General features: G+C 38.3%; 1 protein-coding gene across 1 annotated transcript in view; it reads right to left on the bottom strand.

The window, feature by feature from the left end:
* Positions 1–22762, bottom strand: part of PTPRR (protein tyrosine phosphatase receptor type R) — a 241109-nt gene that overhangs the window by 93453 nt on the left and 124894 nt on the right. Inside the window, 3 exon segments of the mRNA XM_027595377.2 lie at positions 4282–4392; positions 11652–11807; positions 15098–15211. Coding sequence (XP_027451178.1) covers positions 4282–4392; positions 11652–11807; positions 15098–15211 — 381 coding nt within the window.

Below are 22762 nucleotides of genomic sequence, written 5' to 3'. Positions count from 1 at the left end.
TGTATTTTCTAAAATTGCTTTCTGGAAGCGATCTAGCTTGTAGACATCTCTACCTATATCTCATACATGCCTCTGCACTTCGTAATAAACCTCTAAGTACACTGGAAGGTTTAATTTCGGTGATAAATGGTGTCCTTTCTATTGTTGATTGAAGTTTAATAACAAATTCTTCTCAGTAATAAATTTCCTCCACCTAAAATAGACTGAATGGATTGGAAATTGCCCACACATTTTTTTCTTGGAAAATCGTATTTGTCTATTTATTGCTCCACCCACTCTAGATTCACATTTAAGAGGTGCTAAATAAGTCACACGTTTAAAAATGTCATGCATGTCTAATTTTATGCCTGGCAACATACATTTTTTTTATTTTAAGGAAAGTAAACAATATGCCACATTTAAAAAATTTTGCCAAGCCTTATGTTATCGTTACACAGCACACGTAATCCACCATCACAGCAATCTACCTATAAAATTTCATCTTTAAAAAACGAAAAACCATATGCTTTTTGTTTCTGTGGTATGTCAGAAGGCTGGATGCAAATAATGGCATTTGATCTCTCATAAATATAATTTTTGCCAGGGGGAAAATTCTGTGCTATATCTTTTCCTCTGCCATGGAATCAACAAAATTATGGGAAACAGAATCGGAATATTACGTGTTTGAAAATTGCAGAAGTGATAGCGTAACTATTACTGAGAGAGCCAAGTTAAAAGACTTACTTTAAATCAAGGTTATTATCAAAAACACTTGAACATTTACGCAGGTAAACTTACTTTGGAGAATCACATTTGACAAGTCCCTAAATGTGAACTGTTGACTTAGCAGTGGTATAGCTGCATCAGATAAACCTAACTTCACCTTAATCCTGTCTAGTAGGTAGTATTTTTCTATCTTCCTAAGTACTGCTGGTTTCTCTGTTAATTTCTTAAAGTGACCTCTTCTTATTAAAGTTTAAGATTGTGGGGCGCCTGGGTGGCTTAGTCGGTTAAGCATCCAACTCTTGTTGATTTCGGCTCAGGCCATGATCTCAGGGTTGGGGGATCAAGCGCCAGGTCGGGCTCCACGCTCAGCACGAATCTGCTTCTCTCTCTCTCCCTCCACTCCTCCCCCAGCTCAAATAAATAAAATAAAATATTTAAAAAAATTAAGGTTGTGTTTGAAAGATATTGTTCTATTTCTTTCATTTATTCAAGCACGACTGGAACACACATCAAAAGAATTGCTTCTGTCACTACCCCCACCCCCAACTTATTCCTCTCCTAAGAAATGGGAGCTCCATCACCCAGGTCCTCAGCCAAATACAAGAGGAATCAACCTTAATTTCTTTCTTTCCTTCTCCCTGAGAATCAGTACACAGCAAGTCCTGTTGTTTCCATCTGCAAATAAATCTCAACTGTTCACTTCTCTCCATCTCCACCGCCATCCTTACTCTGGGCCATTATCATCTTTGTCATCAGGCTAACACAATGGCTTCCAAGAAGAGTCCTCCTGCTCACATACTTCACCTTGTTGCTCTGTCTCCAACCACTCTCCACCAGCAGAGTGCCTGCTCTGGTAAATACACATGTCAAATAACATCAAAGCTCTGCTTAAAACTTTCAGCTTGCACCCTTCTTGTTGAACCCAGAGTAGCTTCTTTCTACCCCAGCAGCTCCACCCACCATATCCTCTGCCTGCGACGCCCTCTCCCCATATTTTCACATGTCTTGGAAGTCTCAAAAGTGCTCTGTACCACTCACTCACTATTATGGTATACCTTCGCGGCATTGAATAGTATTTGATTTTAAAAAGAAATGACCAGACTTTATTTTTGAAGAGCAGTTTTAGGTTTACAGAAAAACAGCAGAGTACAAAGTTCTCATATACCCGTACTCCCCTACTTACCTAGAAAATTTGCCCCATTAACATTTGGCATTAATGTGGTTACATGTGTTACAATTGATGAGCCAGGATTGATATAATTAACTGAAGTCCCTAGTCTAGATTAGGGCTCACTCTTGGGGTTGCAAATTCTATGGATTTTAAGAAATCCATGATGTCATGTATTCACCACTACAGTGTCATACAGAACAGATTCACTGCCCTGAAACTCTGCTGTGCACCACCTATTCATCTCCTCCCCTGCAACCTCTGGCAACCACTGAGCTCTTCATTGTCTCTATGGTTTTGCCTTTTCCAGAAGGTCAAATACTTGGAATCATACATATGTCCACTATTTGATTAAAAAAAATACTAACTTAATTATTGTCTGTGTCTGCCTCCAGAGTATAGGCCCCACAAAATAGGGATCCTGTCTGTCTTGTGCTCTCCTTGGCCACAGTACCAACCACAGGTCCACAGTGGATCCTCTGCAGGAAACTGTGGATTGAATGACTGGATGAATCTACCTGTCAACCCACTAGAGAGCAATCACCTATACTTTTGAAACATTCCTTTCTCGAATTGTTCCAGTAACTTTGGAGCAGACTTATCTGGGTTTCTGGCTTTTACATTGGTGCTTTGCAGAAATTGGGAAAATAAGTGTTGTTCTCTGGTCTCGAGTGGTTAAGAGTGTGGCCATGACAGCTCCTTTGCCCCAGGCGACCAGTATGTCCTGTAGGGATTTCTCCAGTCATGCTGGACATGCAAGGGCTCCTTGAGTTAGAGAGGCAGAACTTGGATCGTGTCCTACAAGGTAAGAGCAAACTCTGCTCTGCCACTTCCCTCCTTGCCTCTGCTCTGCTCAATCTTATCCCTTTCCTGCCTGAACAATCTCTACTTTGAGCACCGGCTACTATTCTATTCTCCTCTTCCTCACATCTTTTCATCTGTGAAGCAGAAAAACACTCTAATTGTGACTGATGAGAGAGAAAACAGCACTCAAGATTTCCTGTATTAAGGAAAAGAAGAACCAGATATTTTAAAGTGCAATTAACTATAACAAAAAACCCACACCTTCTAAAATACTAAAAAATGTCCCACGGTCTCTGCCACAGTTTCCCTAAAATGTCCAACTTTGTCTCCTTAAAATTTTTTCCCCTAATCTCCACCATTTAATACACAAAAACTGATTTTCTTATTCAATTCTTAAATTCTTTTGTTTATTGTGTCACAATTTTTAGAAATCTTCTTTTTACAAATCTTCTCATAGGAGACAGATGCCTCTGAATTCATGATGATAGAAGCTTGAGGATGTTCTTACTACTTCCTACATTTAGACTCGAGGAAATATACCCATCATCACCCTATCCAAGGCCTTAATTGTTTTATATCCTTCAAGTTTAGACCTACACAGCCTCTGTCTTTCCCACCTAAGCCCTAATCTTTCTAACATAAACCCCTTCCCAGCAGGGGAAGCAAAAATGGACAAAACCCAATAAGACACTTAGCAACACTGTTGGTTGTGGAAACAGTAAGTAATATGTCTTTGGGGGGACATTTAAAAGCTAAGAAGGAATATTTTTGAAAATGCATACAATTAAAAAGAACATAGCACAAAGGAAAAAATATATTAAAACCCATTTGTAAACTTCAAATATTTTAAATTACATCACAGAATTTTCAAAAGAATAGGAAAATCTTACCACTGTATTTGAAAAGGATCTTTTAACTCATTCAATACCAAATAGCACTGCCTAGTCCTAGTTTAGTGGGTTTATTCTGTGTTCCTTTTTTTTTAAATTAGAAAAATACTTTTAAAGGCTACACACTTGTAATTTGTAATTTAGGGAGCTATTTGCAGTGTATACTTTTATACTTTTTGTATTCATTCACCTAAAAATTTAGTTGACAGTGAATTATCTGGTCTTTGAGCCTATAATCATCTCCTTTTAATGCCTAGAATTTCATAGAATGCTATCTAGGTCCTTTAAAAATAAGGAAATCAACCACTACTAAAGACATAGTCTTGCCCCTAAGACATGTTTCTTTTTCAAATTTTTCCTGAGTTCCATAAAGATGATATAAAATAATAAATAAAGTAAGCCCAAAGTGTGCCCATGAGACTTTACTGACTTTGAGGGCTCCAGTGACCTGGGTAAATCACCTCCCAAAGCTTCATCCGAGGTTGATCAAGTTACTAACAGCCTCATTGCAATTACAGCCTTATTCTGCAGGTCAGAATCCGTAATTCCATAGGTTTTCCTTAGCTATCACTGTCAGATAGGAATATTCCCAATCTAACAGGATTGTAGCCTTGCTTCTGTTCCCAGGTTGTTCAGCATTCATTTGAATGGCAGTGTATCCAATAATAAACAGTGGCTCGGTAAGGGATAAAATATAGAAAGAAGCACACTTACCATCAAACACGTTACTATAATAACAAAGATGCTGAGAAAAATGACAACAGCATAAAATCCTTCTTTGCTCCAGATTTTGTCCGCTTCATGCTGCCCTTGTAAAACATTTTTCTTTAAAAGCAAAACAGAAAGTCCGACGTTAAATGAGAATTTGAGGAGAATGGCGTTCTTATCAGAAACTAAACATATTTTTAGCTTTATTCCATTCAGTGTAGTAGAACACACCTACATCCCCCGCAGCCAGAGCTGCTTCTCCAACTGATCTAAGACAAGGACTGCCATCCGTATACATTAAGAGATGATTTTATCTCGTGTCCAGGAGTGAGCATGCCTGACATGCCACATTGGGTCCTGGACTTCGTAAACATCCCTCCACCAATCTCTTTTGGAAATTACCTGGTTCATAAAGTAAAAGAGTTCTGTTCTTTTCTGTGTTGAGGAAATTTTTTCTGAGGCATTCCTTACTCTGTTTTCAGTCCCCTCCCACAACACCAACACCCTGGCTTACGTGCAGCTCTTGACTTTTAAACAAAAGTGAAACAGGTGCAAACAAAATCTCATGATGCCTTTATAAACAGAGCAACAATATCGGCATCGTTTTTTTTTCTCTTTCATCAAATCTTTTTTTTTTCCTTGAAATGCGGTCCACTTTGTCAAAATCTGATTAAATTTCACCTCAACCATACACATTGTTAGGGTATTATATTTTATTTAAGGCAACAGAGAACATCAAAAGTCCAGAACTGTTTGGTGATAAAAGGTAAAATAAATAGTTTTATTTATGCTTTTAAAATTTTTTGGCTTACTACTCAGTGGGTGAAAGGGTAGAGAGGAAGCTGAATATAATGTGAATGAATGTCTTAGTTTTATACCTACTAGTATCACATCTTAGAATGCAATTAAATTTTATAATTCAGTGAAATTTATAGATTTATAGTTAAGGAAACTTTCACTTTGAAACCAAATGGTCTATGGTTAGGAAAAACATAAATGCTAAATCAAGTCAAATGCTCCCACGCCTCTAAAATTCCAATTTGTTAAAGTATGCTTTTTATTTCCTTTAGTGAGAATACTTGTCTGTCCTTGGATCTTGTCTCCAACAATTAAGAAAGAATTGAGCAACAGGATATTGAATGATGAGAAACCACATGAAGAGAGGTTGTGGAGAATGAGAGGTTATCATGGACACATGGGCGCAGATGAGCGCCCAGCTTAATGTGACCACCGGGGTGACTTCAGCCTCTACTACGTGGAAGATCCACCTAGCCGATCCTTGTCAACCCACAGGATCATGAGAAATCAATAGCTGTCTCAAAAAAAAAAAAAAAAAAGCCTTGAACAAAAACCTGTCCTTGTAGGTGTCTGAACTTTGAAATCATTGTTATTTTTTCAAGACTTTTTAAAAAATAAAATACATTCAATGTTTGTAAATTAGACAAAAAGAATATTTGCCTTAAAAGAAACTACTTTTATCCTGGAACTCAAGTGAGTGCTGCTGGGGACTTGAACAAAACAGAACAGAAAGGATCTTAGAGTTCAGTTGTGATTATAAAAATGACCTGAAGGTGTTAAGTTTCTATTTCCTTTGCTTATAAAACACTGATATGCTCACCATAACATCTTGCCTACTTTCTAAGACACAAATTCATAGATACAATAAATGACTTGTATATCTTTTATTAGGATTTTATTTATTTATTTAGAGAGAGAGAGAGCGAGCATGATGGGGGTGTTGGGGGGGGTGAGAGGGAGAGGGAGAAGCAGGTTCCCTGCTGAGCAGCTCAATCCCAGGACCCTGAGATCATGACCTGAGCTGAAGGCAGATGCTTAACCTACTGAGCCACCCAGGTGCCCTGATTTGTGTATCTTCTAAAAACATGTAAGTGGTAAGTTGAGGGAGAATCTGAAAATACTTCCTCAACGACATGATTAGAAACCAAGTATCTGGGGCACCTGGGTGGCTCAGATGGTTAAGCGGCTGCCTTCGGCTCAGGTCATGATCTCAGGGTTGTGGGATGAAGCCCTTGTTTGGATCGAGCCCTCGTTGGGCTCCGGGCTCAGTGGGGAGTCTGCTTCTCCCTTTCCTTCTGCCTCTCCCCTTGCTTACATTCTCTCTCTTTGTATCATTCTGTCTCAAATGAAAAAATCTTAAAAAAACAGAAAGAAAGAAAGAAACTAAGTATCCTGCTGGAAAGGAAGTCTTGGATTCAAGTGGTGACTTGTCTTTTACTCTTTGACCTCAGCCAGATCATATTTAATACAACGCCTCTATAAACATAGCTGGAAACTAACAGAAAAGAAAACTCTTGTAAAAATCAGTTATAAACATGGAAATGAGTTTTTTTTTACAGGCAACTAAATAACATCTATTGCTTGCCATAAAAGCAAACTAGTTAAGCCTTCAAGTAGGCAGCCTAAACTTGTCAAATTTAAGTATGAGGATAGGAGCTTTAGTTCATGTAAAATTTGGATTAAAAGGGGTGGTCAGGTGGGTGGAAAGAGATTTTGTGTTCCTAACCTGATTTGCTTCATTTCTTTTTCTTTTTTCTGCTATAGTTCGACACCTCCTGGAATATCAACTTGCTCCTTTCTGCTTAAGACAAATCTGTTTTGTTTTCTCTTTTAACCAAAGCGGTGCTGAAGGAAGAATTAACCTCCTACCCCCACACCCCCACTCCTAGTTAGAAAGGCACATGTTTTGAACTCCTAGAACTTAGTCACTGCACTTTCTTGGTAAATAGATTTCCTCCTGAGTCATGCTATTACTCTGAGCACTACTATATTTGTACAGAGATCTAAAAAAATTGATAAGGACAAGGTAATAAATGGAAAAGTTTGTAGTTAAGATCCCACAAGTCAAAAGAATATAATCCACATGAATCTCCAATCTAACCTTTACATAAGGGGCTGAGGGTTCAATAATTCAGAGGCTCCACGGTCAGGTCAAGCCCAATGCCACTGTATCATCTTTACCTCTTATTCTATAGCTACCTCTCTACATCGCTTTGCCCTTTAACTTTGTTGCAGTAAAAAAAATTGCTGGGTTTTGTTTTAATCTATTACTTAAAATTTGGGCAGTTTCCTCTATCCATAACACGGCTTCTCTATATCCTGTTTAATAATTTGATGCACTATAGTTGTCTTGTTGGTTTAAAAAAAAAAAAAATCTGATCCCAAGTGGTGGGAGACATCCCAAATGCTAGGAGAGATGATACAGAGGCTTCAGGAGCTAAATCTTTTGAGGAGATGAGGCACACAGAATAAGAATGAAATGGAAATATTATAAATTATCTGGTTAATTGATTGAATTAGGCAGATAAATGAGGTGTATCCTACAACAATGTAATTTTGTTCGATAAATGCCCAACTTCCACTGGATTGTGCACAAAGTGAACAATTCGTTCTGAATGATCTGACACATGTTAACATTAATTGCATTCCTCCTCTGCATTGTAGGGCCAGGACAATAATTCTTTAAATCCCTGGCTCCTGTTCCAGTTTCAAGGAACGAACACTCACCATACTCATGGGTTACGGTACATGTTTATTTGGTGTGTTTTTTTCTCTTCGGAAATATTCCACGAAAGTTATCATTCAGCACATTGGCCTGTCATTTAAAGAAGGTACTTTCTCCTTTGAAACATAAGACCCGTTCAAGAGGGAATAATTGGCAATTAAATAAAGGCAAATCCTAAAATCATTTTTTTATTATCAGTGTAGAACTTACTGTTTCAATAGATTTTTAATTGATAAATTAATTAAAAATCTTAAATTAATTTTATAAAAACACTTAAAAATAGAAGCTAAAATAATGAATTTCATTTTATTTCCTTAAGCTTTAACTTAAGAGGCAACGGGAAGTCTAGTGTCATCTTTACAAGCATCTTATAACAAAATAATTTCGAAGTACCTATATCGTTCTACGTCATAAAAATATATGAGAAATAATGTCTTTTCTCCCCAAAAAACTTAGATTCAAAGTGAAAAAAGATGAATAAACAAAAGTAATTCTCTGTTTGATATTTTTGTTTCCCAAGAGTCATTTCTAATTAAAAAAACAAAACAAGCAAATAAAGAAATGGCAACAACAGAAAACACATCCTTCCCTGAAAGTAACTAATATAAGTTTAGAAAAGGATGCTTTGAGACATCATTCACAGTGTTCTATAATCCAGATAAAGGATGAAAAACCAAAATACCAGTATTCTTTTTTTTTCTGTTAATAAACATGTTAGTTACTACAGCATAGCTATAATTTGGGGATAAAAATGTGAAAGAATGGGTTGAGGGATAAGCTGTTATCACACATTGATGACAAAGATGAATAAAGACATGGGGAAGCTCACAGAACACCATCACCATCTTAAACAAATATCAATAAATGCTTTTGCAGTGCCCCTGTGGACTATATGTGGCTGAGGCTCCCCATGACAGTAGATGGTTTTCTCCTGTTTGTGCATTAGAGCTTCAGGTCAGAGGGTAATGCTGGGTTCATTCTAGAAGTGCCTGAACAAAAGCCTCAAACAATCCATCTGTCCTTAATGAAATGCCTCTTCTATCCAATTAAAATACTTCCTAGTCTCCTATAATGTAATATTTTCTAGATTTCCTCAATGTCTAAATTCCTACATTTTCATAAAATATATCACATTTTGACCACTGAATAAACTTCCATTATTCAAGTGCAGTACAGACCTGTGGTCTATTGTGGGTTAATAGTTCTGTGACAAGATCCTCATCTTCACTGGGCTGAGGTGTGTTGAAGGACAAACACTCGATTTTAACTAGCTTTTTTGTTTGGCGAGCTTCTCTGGGTTCGCAAATCCGGATGACTCACTAAGCTGCCATATTCCTTCTAAAGCATTCAGAAGAGTATCTAAACTCAGAATAAAGCAACAGGCAGGAAAGCTTATAATATTCGCTGAAAGCTTACAGGAAGAAGAATAAATTAACCCAGTGGTCTTTTTAAAATGTAAAGAATTGTCCTGAGTAAGATAGTGTGCAAGGCAGCCGGTCGAGGGCCTAGATATGGAAATGGGGTTTGGTTTGATACAAAAGGGAGGCCCTTCAGAGTCCCATGCAGTTAGGGCTGGTGAGGGGTTCGGGTGTTGCAGCTCATAGGGACCCTTTTCCCTGGCCTCTCCGAAGCAGGAGGTGGTCTCTTTTTCCTCAAAGAGCCTATGGCTCAGTGTGGTAATGTTAGCTATACCTCCTCCTGTATTCTCCTTAGCTGCTTACGTCTCATTTGCCCTACTAGAATACAAACTCACTGAAAGCAAAAATCATATTTTATTTATTTATTTGTTTGTTTATTCATTCATTTGTCCAACTGTGGATATTACCTAGCACAATGCTTGGCTGTTCGTGTGCCCATTATATTCCAGGTACTGAATGAAGGGACTGAGAGAACAGATGAAACGAAATGGCACATGCTCTCAGGGAACCTACAGTGTGGAATAAGGGATTTTTGCACTAAGCTCAATGAAAACACAAAGCAGACACCCACATCTGTGAAGGCACAAGAGAAGGCTTTGCTATATAGTAGCCTGAACTTGAACTGTGAAAGTTGTACAGATGGATCAACATATGCGCAAAGCATGGAGGAAAGAGACAGCACGCGGGCGTCCTCACACCTACTGAGTCTGAAGTTGCTGAAGCACAAACCAGGAGGATGTTGTTCAGCCATTAGAAAGCCCCGTGCACCAAGGATCTTATCTCATATTAAGAAATCCAGACCTGATTCTATAGCATTAGGAAGCCGGAGAAGAATCATGACGTTTGGAGGGCATGGCCAGATTTGCTTTTAGAACGAGAGAGAGAAAAATCCCGTGTGTGCGATGGGGGGTGGGCAGGGCACGGAGAGGACAGAAGCGGAGCAAAACTTAATGCAGCAGGAGCAGCTGGAGGGGGTTGTTATCGTCATGGTTCGGTGATGAAATAGTTACGTTTTCATTCTGCCAATAAAAAAACTGTCCCGCGGATGCGTGGGTGGCTCAGTCGTTAAGCGTCTGCCTTCGGTTCAGGTCATGATCCCGGGGTCCTGGGATCGAGCCCCGCATCGGGCTCCCTGCTCGGCGGGAAGCCTGCTTCTCCCTCTCCCGCTCCCCCTTGTGTTCTTTCTCTCACTGTGTCTCTCTCTGTCAAATAAATAAAATCTTTTAAAAAAACAAACAAAACAAAACAAAAAAACTGTCCTGCATTCAAATTGTATTTGGTGCCTACTCTAGGTGAGGACTTCCACACATATTTCTAAAATTTAATTCATATTTCAAGTCTGTAAGATAAAGACTATACCTTTTTTTTTTTTTTTTAACTAGACCCATTTTGGAAAGGAAGAAACTATGAGGTTCAGAGAGGCTGAGGCTATGCAAAAACATTAATCTCACAGAGATTAAATCACCTGCCCAAGGTCACACGCATCTTAAAGTGCTGGCTTTGGGATTCAAATTCAGTCTTGTATCAAAGCTTTTTATACCACACCTGTGATATTTGCTGAAATGAGAGGCATTGTGCTTTCCTGCAAAGGGGAAGAGACTAGGAATCAAGATGTCTAAATGTCAAATGTTGTTTTATACTCCACTTGCTTGTCACTTTGATGAAGTCACTTCGTGTCAAATAGGCCTTACTTTCTGCATCTATAAAATGTTCACATAGTTCCCTCGAAGTCTGATGCTATGATTCTGTGGATTTAATTACATATATTTGGGATGATGATCATTCTAGCGAGTTTGTTACAGTGGGATGAAGCAGAAGAAGAAAAAACAAAAAACAAAAAACAGGGACTGAATTTATTCAGGAGTGAGGATGGTGGAGACGGTGGGGGCAAGTTAAAAAGTGTCAAAACTAGAAAACACTATGAAGACTCTATCCACAGTTGTTAAAATTAGGTTCCTCGGAAAACAAAACAAAGCAAACAAACAAAAATACATTTCCAATTAATTCCAAGGTTGTGGACAAAGGTGAGTATCTGGTGATCATTTTGACAATGAAGGCAGTGAGGAGTATACCTGTTACGGAAGAAAGATAACAGGATGGTTTTTCTTTGACACTTCAGTTTCAAACAATCAACTGACAAATACATTCAAATGGTTTTTCTTTGACACAGTTTACTGGATAAGTCAAAATAATTTACAAGGCCAAAAAGATTTAGAGAAGAAAGTGTCTCGGAGTGGAACGTTGATGTGAAAATAAATTTCCTTAAGGAATAAACATATTTAGTATGAAGATCAGAGAATTCTGACCCTCAGGGAGATTTTTATTATCAAATAACACACAATAAACAGCTTTCATTTCAACGCCTCCTGGGATCAAGTTACCATGTCATGTGAACTGTGCACATTTCTAAATGAAATAGTCCATGAACAACATACCTCAGGGGAGACTTCTATAATTCCAAATTGGGATAAACTTTGATGTAAAACATTTATATTAAGTGAACGCAGCACTTCCTCAGACGGCAGAGCATCCGAAGTTCCTGCTTTTCGGTTTATAGGAGACACAAATAGTTCAACACTGTTCTTCTTTCCCTAGTAAAAGCAAATTATTTATGTATGTTAATAGACATTTTAAACAGCTTTGGGAAATATTTTCACCTTTTCTCTAGAATCATTAAAGAAAATTAGAACCCTAGAAACTCCAAAGGCTTCTTGGAGATCACATTTGCTAGTTATCTGGCACACTTAATATTTTCAGCCCGAAGCTGAAATCTTCCAACGGCTTTCTTTCAAGATTTGTAACTTTATATTTCATTGGATGCTGGTTTAATTGCCACTCCATATTGTAATTTTTGAAATACATCATTCAGACGTTCCTAGACTAATTGTGTTGAAAGAAGCGTTTAAAAATCAAATGAATTAAATAAAATCTGATATAACAGTACAATTATTAGATATCACACCACTCCATATAGTTTTCTTATAACTTGTATCAGTGCGAAGGCTGGACTAACTAAGGAAGCTGATGCTAGATGAGCTTTGAAGTTGCTTCCCTGATCCTGTCCCTCACCTCAAGTATATTATACTTTTAAAATCTATCCTTGGGAGGGGGTGCCTGGGTGGCTCAGTCGGTTAAGCATCTGCCTTGGGCTCAGGTCATGATCCTGGCCAGGGTCCTGGGATCAAGCCCCACATCGGGCTCCCTGCTTGGCGGGAAGCCTGCTTCTCCCTCTTACTTTCCTTCTGTTCTCTCCCTCTCTCTCTCTCTCTCAAATAAATAAAATCTTAAAAAAAATAAAATAAAATCTATCCTTGGTAGAAATGCATATGCTGTGCAGTAATATCAAGATACTTTCCTCTTAGTGTTACCTGTTAGTATTATTACCTCATTAGCTGAAATGGAAACAGAGGATTTCTTACCATAAATGGCTGATATGCCACATACACACAAAAAACCAAACACCACACAAAAATGACATTGTCACTGACAGATTCTCCTTTACAACTTACACGGTGCACTTACAGAGGGAATTGTAGTTGGTCTTTTCTTTTTGATACATGGAGTTCTCTCATGCTAGAAAATGTTCTTTCAATGCAATTTATCAGAAGTTCAGCCAGCTATAAAATGCAGTATCGTGCTCGGTTTGGCAGCACATAAACTAAAATGCGGTATCAGTGTACTAGCAATCCAGAAAAAACGTTTCCGGGGACACCTGGGTGGCTCAGGCGGTTAAGCGTCTGCCTTTGGCTCAGTACATGATCCCAGGGTCCTGCTATCGAGTCCCACATCGGGCTCCTTGTTCAGTGGGGAGCCTGCTTCTCCCTCTGCCTGCCGCTCCCCCTGTTTGTGCTCTCTCTCTCTCTCTCTCTCTGACAAATAAATAAATAAAATCTTTAAAAAAAATAAAGTTTAAAAAATCCCATTTCTGTGTTTGCAGGGGACAATGACTAAATATAGCATAATGCTGATGTAAAACATGTTTATAATAATTTAAATAGTTTCTGACCTAATAACAACAATGGTAGGAACAGATCACTCGTTTTGTGCCTGACACACTCCTGAGTAGTTAAATCTGTTATCTCATTTAATGCTCAAAACACCTCCAGGACCATAGGTATGATGGTTATCTCTATTTTGCAAATGAAGAAACATAAGTGGCTTGCCTAAGGTCACACAGCTGGGATATGGCCAAGCTGGTTCTGTCCGTCTGCCTCCGAAGCATGCGCTCTTAATCACCGTGCTCGGCTGCCCTTGGCATTGTCACAGCTCCCCCCTGTTAGAATAACTGCTCTTAGAAACAGACATATATAAATGCCACTAACATTCTCTGAGGATGAGCATATACCTCCCTGGGTGTGGCAAATCTCTTATCCCTACAAAGAGCCATTATGCTCATTAAATCTATGCACCTAAATGTATATCTAAGGTATCTAAGTACACATACACAAGTTAGGTCTAGATCTAAGACACTGATAATACCTGTGTCTTCTCACTTGAGCCAGCTATGCCCTGGATAAAAATAACCAATTTAGCTCTTTGGGGATATTGGGGAATGTTGTATTTACTCTTCAACGGTACTGTGTTAAAAACTTTTGTGGTTTTTTTTTTTTTAAGCTTATTTAGTCCCAAGAAGTAGTTGACTCACAGAATAAAAGTTATTATGGGGTCTGAAACAACTCACTCTCCACACGCAGGAAAAATGAAGAGAAACAAAAGCTCTAAACCAAAATAAAAAGCAAATTCTTCTCCATGGCTGAACGTGCAGATACAGATGAAAGGGAAAGGTGAGCTCAAGCAGGAGCATCAGAATTTCCAGCAAGGAGAAGATACAGTAAGACGTAAGATGATCCCAGAGTCCCTTCTCAGAGGAACCTTAGGTGATCAGCTGTTTACAAAGAGAAAACCCTATGATTTGAATTTGCCTTTCATTGCCATTTGCTCACACCCACCTTCACGCGCAGATGGGAGCATGCAGTTGGATGACACCAAGGTTCCCAAACACTGAGGGAAGGGGAAAGAAATAATGTGGGGATTGACAGGTAGGTCTGAAGTGGGCCTCTGCAAAAGATCCTTCAGTTTTACCTTGTCCCCACCTGAGATACCCAATCTAAGTGTTCTTGTGACTTTTCAGCATTATCTATTCTTTTTTTTTTTTTTTATTCATGATAGAGAGGCAGAGGCAGAGGGAGAAGCAGGCTCCCCACCGAGCAGGGACAGGGACACTCCCCCCCCCCATGTGGGACTTGATCCCAGGACCCTGGAATCACGACCTGAGCTGAAGGCAGATGCTTAACCGACCGAACCACCCAGGAGCCCCAGCCTTATCTATTCTTGCATTCCATTTGGGCTGCTATCCTTAAGGATTGGTTCTTCTTTACTCTTTATTTGAAATCCTCTGCCTTGTGCATTCACTATCCTTCATCCTGATACACTTGAAGGGTTTTAATAGTTATTGTCTGGAGACAGAGTCTTCACTGATACAGAAGCTTTCCCTCTTAGGGAGAATATTTTGGGAGTACTGTGAGATAAGTATTTTCAGCCTCTCTAGTCACACCTATCAGGGTAGTAGCTCGCCTTGAACTATGAGAGGGTCGACAAACTTTTTCTGGAAAGGGCCAGCCAGCAAATATCGTAGCTTTAAATTTAGCCAAAAATCGGTCGCAACTACTCAACCCTGCCATTGTAGCAGGAAAGCCGCCATAGACAATCTGGAAACAAATGGGTAGGGCTTGTTCCAATAAAAACTTTCCTTGCACAAACAGGTGGCATGCCAGATTTGGCTCGTGGGTGATAGAACTATAGCATGGATATTCTTTATTATCGAAGCCTTTAATAAAAATCAAAGTTTGTACTCTGGGAATGCAAAGTGTAGGCATCTTACAATGAGGCGGTTGATGTGCACTTGCTGGGGTAAGATCCCTAAAGCTGCGGCCACTCCCTGGCGGAAGATCCGAAGCAAGGTTATATTCAGTCGGCTTACATCCATTTGCAGGGTCTGAAAAATAAAGGAAAAAAAAATCAAAATTACGATAAATCTGTCATTCAAGACATTCAGTTCCTGACTGATGACCGACCACAACAATTTCTGTGACTGATAAATTCATACTCATGGTGCTTTATGGCATTTTTAGTGGAGATAAAATTATAGGGACATTTTATGTGAAATTTTAAATAATGGTAGTCAAAAAGATGGTGCGATTTATCTAGTCATAATAAATAATGCAAATGAATAATCAGTTCCTGAGGAATGTCATTGAAATATGTGTCGGTCTTTAGTTTCAGTCCAGAGGACAGAATGGGATATACGGCCAACTACATTTCAGTAATCCAAGCCTTAGGACATCTTTAATTTGTGTTCACACACAGTCACATGCTGTGTAAGTTCCATAATGCCAGACTTGGCAGTTCCTCTATATGGTCATGGGCTGCCAGTCCAAGGCAAAAGAACTAGGTGCAAAAATGCATTTCCAAACTCTGCTAAAGAAGCCCCTGGTACTGATAATTTGGTAAGGTAATAAGGTAAACAGTTGTTATTCACAAGAGTGTGTTTGGGCACACACTCTTAATTTTCAGGTTATTTTGGAAAAAAAGACAACTAAATACTTAAAAATTCCTAAAACACAAATCGAGTTATAAAGGTTACAAAATTAATAATATAGGCTTTATTGAAGCCATGGGTGCTGTTACTACATTTAAAGCATGAACTAGTTAAGGTACTTTCAAAAATGCATCAGAATCATTTGAGCTAGATACTTTGCAAGATGGGGAAACCAAATCTTTATGCATTTCTTGTGTTTGATAATACTTACTTCACTAACTTGACCATAGTTGGTTATCATTGACTGCTGGATGGTTGCAATAGCATCTATTCTATGAAGTAAAATACAGTTCTATGTGCACACTTCTCTGATAAAGAGATTGCTTTTAAGCATAATCTACTGTGGTATAAAAACTCTCAGAGGACCTTTTCACTGTTTGTTGTAAAAGGAGAATGGAACTGCTTTTGGGAATGTATTGTTTTTTAAGGAAACATTACAGCTTCTATACATAAAGTTAGTACAAAATAAGTGATTGGAAACTGGACCAAATGCTCAATGCTACAGGAATCAGAGACAGTTGAGGAGGTCAAAGGAGGTAAATGGTTCCCAGTCAAAATGGCAGACCCAGCTGAAGCTCCAGACTGCTTTTATACCTTAGGATCTTTTAATGTTTGCATTGGGTCAGAGGTCATAGAGGTTGGTCATGTTAGGAAGCTGGAATTGGACTCCTTGCAAACAACTGAGATCCAGAAAAGGGCACAGCCATTTAAAAACTCTAGCTAATGGCCCAATGATAAGGTATAACTTGCTTCTGGAGAGGGGGAAAAGAGAATTATGTTGGGGGTAGGTAGAAAAGCTATATCAACACCATCAGTGATACTTTTTTTTATTAAATAAAAACCATCAACTAGTACATAATTGTCTGCTATATTATTCTCTGTACTATTCTATAGACTAAAATTCTTTCTAATATAAAACAACATAACTTAATAAATACCTAAAGTAAGACTTGAGCTCAACCCTGAAGGATGAGTTGGATTTGGAAATGCAGTAATGAGGATAACATTATACTTTCAAGCATGCTTTGTGTTCTATGGAAAGATGCTTTATGGAAAAATCCAAGAGCTAAGAAAAACTCAGTCCACCTGGTGGTTCTGAGAAACAAAGGCTTCCTTTTGTCCAACAGTTTCCTTTTGGCTCTGCAAGGCTGTGGAAGCTGTCAACAGATGTGGGATATTGCACTAGAGACTTTACTCCTCTCCTTTTGTATGAGCAAAGATGGGTTCCTCTGTTACCACAAATGCTGATTAAGAAGCACTGACTCCTGGCTCAACCCCAGTGTTTGTCAGGCAGGGCAAAGAGGCAGGCACTGCTCCTGATCCCCACGGGCAGGATTTGGAGCCAACAGTCGATGCTGGGAACTGAGAGTCAAGGGGGTTGTATACACACTTGAGAACTCAATTCCCAGGGCCATGATTAGCTTGAAGCTTGTAACTGTGGAAACAGTATTAAAGTCTAAGTTCCTCAGATTAAAATGGCAAATGGAAGTGAAATGGGAAGTCAAGATTAAAAATCATTCAAAATGGCAACTTTCCAAGAAGGCAAAAGCTGTACACTTGAAACAGAAATTTAGACTACCTAACTAAAGTGAAGAAGTGAGCTGAAATAATTAGTTTAAAAATTGCAGTCATCTGGCTCATTGCATCAAAACATTTGAATAATTTGCCTCAGTTCTCTGCTTGCCTTAGAAAAGTTGGCATGTATTTCTGACTATTCCCCATAAAATGGTGATGCTAAAGTGAAGTAGAAAAAAGTAAATACATATTTGAGGGTCTAACATGGGCCAGACATTCTATATGAGTACAAATGAAGAAAAACAAAGGATCCTAGACAAAACGAGAATTTTATTTCAGAGAAAATCAAAGTATATGAATTCCTGTAGCTAGAGGACATATGTTTCTCCTTCCTTCTGCATAGATGCTAGGGATGCACAGCTTCTTTTCATCCTATTATGTGAAATCATAACAACTATAATAGAATATAAATTTTCATGGCAATAACAGCAGTGTCATAACTTCAAAGTTACCGTATAATAACACAAGATAAATCTTAGTCAGAATTCTAAACCCATTTAGTCATTTGTATTATTTAACACACAAATGATTTAAGCTTTTAATTTCAAGAGATTCAAATGCTCTTTCCAAATGCAAATCCTAAGCCATTTCACAGTAGTAAATAATGCAAATATATTATTATCCAAAAACAACTGAGTATTTTATTGATTATCACAAATACATACACAGACAAAAATGAAACCTATTAAACAATTCAAAGATTTCAATCTCCATCTGTATTTAAATTTATTGGGCCTCTGCCTTGTTAAGAGATTCCTGAGTCAATTCTCTTTACCTGGGACCTAGTTTCTGCCCCCCACCCCCCACCTCCACCCCCAGCAACCCCACAATCCTACAAGAGGAAATACTGCTTTGTAATAAGACTTTTTTTCTTTGGTCACCAGATTGTCCACTAAAGTAATTGATGCCTATGAAACTTAGATATAAATCAGTCCAGTAGAACTGATTAAATCTAGGCACCATTATTATGTTTAAATTATACGTATGTGATTGGCTTTAACAATTTATTTTTAAAGAACAGTTGGATTATTTTTGCCTGGGAGGGTGGCAGGTTTCCAAATGTTAGACCTGTCTTGATATAATGCAGCCTGGTCTGCCATCCGATCAACCTCAGTAAGAGTCAGGACCACACCCAGTAGCCCCATTAGAATGGGGAAGGCCAAATGTCCATCAGTCTTACTGATGAGATGTCCTCAAAGCCCCTGAAAGATGTCCGTCTCAGTTCCCAACAGCCACTAAGGAACCCAGCTTGCTCAGGACCAAGCCTCAGGAGGAATCCGCCCTATCTCTAGTGAGTCTCATTGCTACCTGGGCTCTCTAACTCCACATTATTGGCAAGGAGCCTCCCCATTTTGGCTGGAGGTTAGATTGTCAAGTGAATTCCAGGAATAAAAATGAAAGTTTCTCTGTTTATGTCATTGAACCAAGTGGAAAACCCTGACCCATCAGAGGCATTTTATGCAATTACCCAGTCCTTTCTTACAATTCTGTGTTGTCCTCTGTTATTACTTAGGTAGTATTTTATTTTTATTTCTGTATTTCTCATTCCCACCTTTCTCAGAATTTTACACCTGCTTCCTTCTATGCGAATGTTCCACTTATACTTCAAACTCAGTATCACCCAAACTGAACTTACCTTTTCCCCTCTCCCCATCCGTGACCACATTTACTTCTATTTCTGTATTCCATATAATGGGATGAAGTCTCATGCTTTTGAGTCATATTGGCTTCATTCTTTTGCCTCCTCCTTCATCCCACCATCATGACATCCAATTAATTATCAAGTTCTGTTTATTCTACTTCTAAATATCTCTTGAATGTTGAATCCATCTTCATCTATATTTCTACCATCTTGGTTCAGACACCATCATGGCCATCTAGACTGTTTGAATAGAATCTTCATGGGTTGCCAATCATCTATGGTTTCTAATTCATTCCCTACATGGACATCATAATGATCTGTGCAAAATGCTAGCTCAATCTAGTCACTATTTACCTTAAATACTTTGAGAAAATCTCATTGTCTAATGAGAGCTTCTACTGCAATTTCCCTGTCCTTCTGGTCTTACCTCCCAGTCCTTTCCATCATGCTCATTATACTTCAGCTGTACAGAAGGTGTAATAAACACGCCATACCATTTTTGCATTGTGTCAGTGCATATCTGCACCACTGGTTAGGCTTTCTTCCTTCTCCTTGGAGCCTCAGCTCAAAGACCATTCTGTCAGGCTTCTATAACCTCTCCTTCCTCCTTCCTTTGCTTGCATCTTTCAGTTCTCCAATAGTATTCTATGTTGGACTTTAGTTATATTTTGTTTAAATTTTTATAATAAAAACTTCCTACTTATTACAAAAAAATCAAGGTACAGAAAGATATATAGTAAAAAGTAAAAATATGCTTGTTCTTTCATTTCAACCTCCAGAAATAACACTATTTCTTGTGTATCCTTCAAGTATTTTCTCTACATATATGATACAAAAATAGCATGTATATAACTAACATGTGTATTACTATTAAGTACAAATAGGTTTAAGCAACACACAGCATTCCACAACTTGCTCTTTTTCACTTCATATATCAGGGATATATTTCTTATTTATAATATATATTGTCTGTCTTCTCTCTTGTCTATAAGCTGGGTGGTTCCAGGGTGACCCTAAGACTCTGAAAACAGTAGAGCCACACAAAGGGAGATACCTGGGACTCCAAGGGCAGAGACCCTGCCCAACCCCTGTTATTAAACAGTGACATGAGTTAAACATAACCTTTTATTGTATTAAGTCCCTCAGATATTGGGTTGTGTTAGTGTTATTTGCACTGATGAATACACTCTGTAATTATAATTTTTAAAGTTCTGTAGTGTTAGTTAAATATTCAAACGGATTCAGTGCTCACGATCAGCTTCTTCCTGAGTTCTTTAGTTTGATGGATCTCTTATTTAGCTGGAATTCATCATCAGATAGCTTCTTTCAAGCAGGGTTCATGAGTGCTATATTTCCTGAGGCCTTATACGTTTGAGAATGTGTATGGTGCTTATAATGATAAATGACAACTTGGCTGGATGTTACCTTCTTGATTTAGTCTTTATTTTTATTTTTTGCCTTTGAACTCTGCTGCTATTATTCCAATGCCTTCTGGCACTGAAAGTTGCTATGAAAAAATACCCCGGCTTGAGGCTAGCCTCTCTTGTAGATAACCTGCTGTTTCTGTCTGAAATCTCACAGGAGTCTCTATTTTTAAAGTTAAAAAACTTCATCAGGATATTTCCTTGGGTTGATAGTTCCTGAAGCAAGCCATGCCCTTGAAGTCTACAGATTCTAAATTCTCTGTTTTAGAAATACTTTCTCCTTTTATACATTTGAATGATTTCTCTTCTACATATTTTTTGGTTCATCTTCAAGGACAACAATTGTGCAATTACATATTCTTTGTCTTTCTAACCACTTTATTTTGAGTACTTATTGTCTCTTACCACTTATATATCTTTATTCAGTTGAAACTTTCTCGGGCCTATGTCTTCAGCAGAATCTGTTCTACTTCTTTTGTTTCTAATGTGGTTTTGATATCTGTAATGTGTGTTTTATTATTGTCTTCTTGCATCTTCTGAGTTCTGCCAGCTCACTCTTTGTGATGCCCTAGACAAGATACATTCTCTCTTCACTGTTTCAGACAAGAAGTGACACAAAACTTTTCTTTTGTATCCCATTTTTAAATCTATTTTTCCTGAAGAGTTCAGTTTCTCTTTCTCTCTTAAAATACTCCCAACTTTCTATTACATTAAATTCAATTAGGACCTCCAAGGCCCTACTTTATCTGGCTTCTGTTTCTTCTGAGCCTCATCTCATATCCCCCCCTCAAGCCACTCCATCCTTTTGCCAGTTCCTCAAACAAGCTGCGCTCATTTTTACCTCATGGCATTGGCATTTGCCTGCCCCCTGGAGAGTTGTTCGACATTACTGTATGCTGGCTTCTTCTGGTCTTGCAGCTTTCAGTTTAAATGCCACCTCCTCAGAGAGGCCTTCCCCACCTGGGCACTCCCTATCTCATCACTGTGTTTTTATTTCCCATTTATCACGATCTGACAGTTTCTTGTTTCTTTTATTTCTTCCCTTGCTAAAACGTGAGCTCCACTGGTGTGGGACTTTGTCAGTCTGGTTCTCTGATATATCCCCACAACCTGGAACAGTGCCTGGCACATAGTCGGTATTTTAAAAATCTTTGTGGAATTAAGGAATTTGTGAATCATCATAATTAACATTGTCTTCTTACTAATTGGAGGAATCTGGGTTCCATGGTAGGCATAGAAAGGGTTACAAAACCAGGACGTTACTCTTGAGAAGGTTATATTTGGTTAAGCAGTTCACCTGAAATGCCTACTCATTCAAAAACACACAGAATCGATTTAACATGGTTTATATTTCATTCGTAATTAATATGTCTCTGATAGTTTGACCACTCCACCATTCAGGAGGGAAAAAATAAGTTTATTTTTTCTTTTTCTTTTTTTTAAGATTACTTATTTATTTATGAGAGAGAGAGCAGGGGGAGGAACAGAGGGAGACGGACAAGCAGACTCCCTGCTGAGCACCAAGCCCAATGCAGGGCTTGATCTCAGGACCCTGAGATCATGACTTGAGCCAAAACCAAGAGTTGGACCTTAGCCCACTGAGGCACCCGGGTGCCCCTCATCTTATCAACTTTCTGAAGCTTGCTTCTAATAGGCAAAATCAATATAATTTTTCTGAGTTGTGTGCTATGTTGGTTGTAAATGGAATTCAAACTTAATCAGTGTTAGTGTCTATTTCTTGTGGCTAATTTGAGAGTTTAAAGTTTATCTCTCTAATGATAAAAATTAAATATACTCATGACAGAAGGTTTAGAAAATACAAAGAATTAGAAAAAGAAGTGAATATTCTTCCTAACAGTTTATCCCATTACCCTAAAATAAAAATTGTGGTGTTTTTAGTGTTAGCTTTTTTCTGATACATAGACAATATAATATAATATAATATAATATAATATAATATAATATAATATAATATAATATAATATAATATAATATAATATAATATAATATAAATATGCATATATTAGATACACCCGTGTGTATCATACAAATTTTTATCCATTTTAATGTGATGCTATAACTGTCACATTTCTATAGCTTTCTTCTTTCCCTGATGTTAGGAGGAAACACTTACTCCCCAACCCTGATGTTTTATTCTTGTGGTGGCGGTCCAAATACAGTAATATCCCCGAATTCCTCCCCTCCACAGTCTCCCCAGGGGAGGGGAAGTGTCTTGTGTAACTGGTGCATTTGGAATGAGATACTGGGGCACGTGGGCTCTGTGCTTTCCTTTTGGGGTCTGCTTGT

This window comes from Zalophus californianus, chromosome 9 (assembly GCF_009762305.2).
Source record: "Zalophus californianus isolate mZalCal1 chromosome 9, mZalCal1.pri.v2, whole genome shotgun sequence".
NCBI lineage: Eukaryota > Metazoa > Chordata > Mammalia > Carnivora > Otariidae > Zalophus > Zalophus californianus.
The sequence above is the reverse complement of the archived record's forward strand: the minus strand, read 5'-3'. Positions and strand labels throughout refer to the sequence as shown.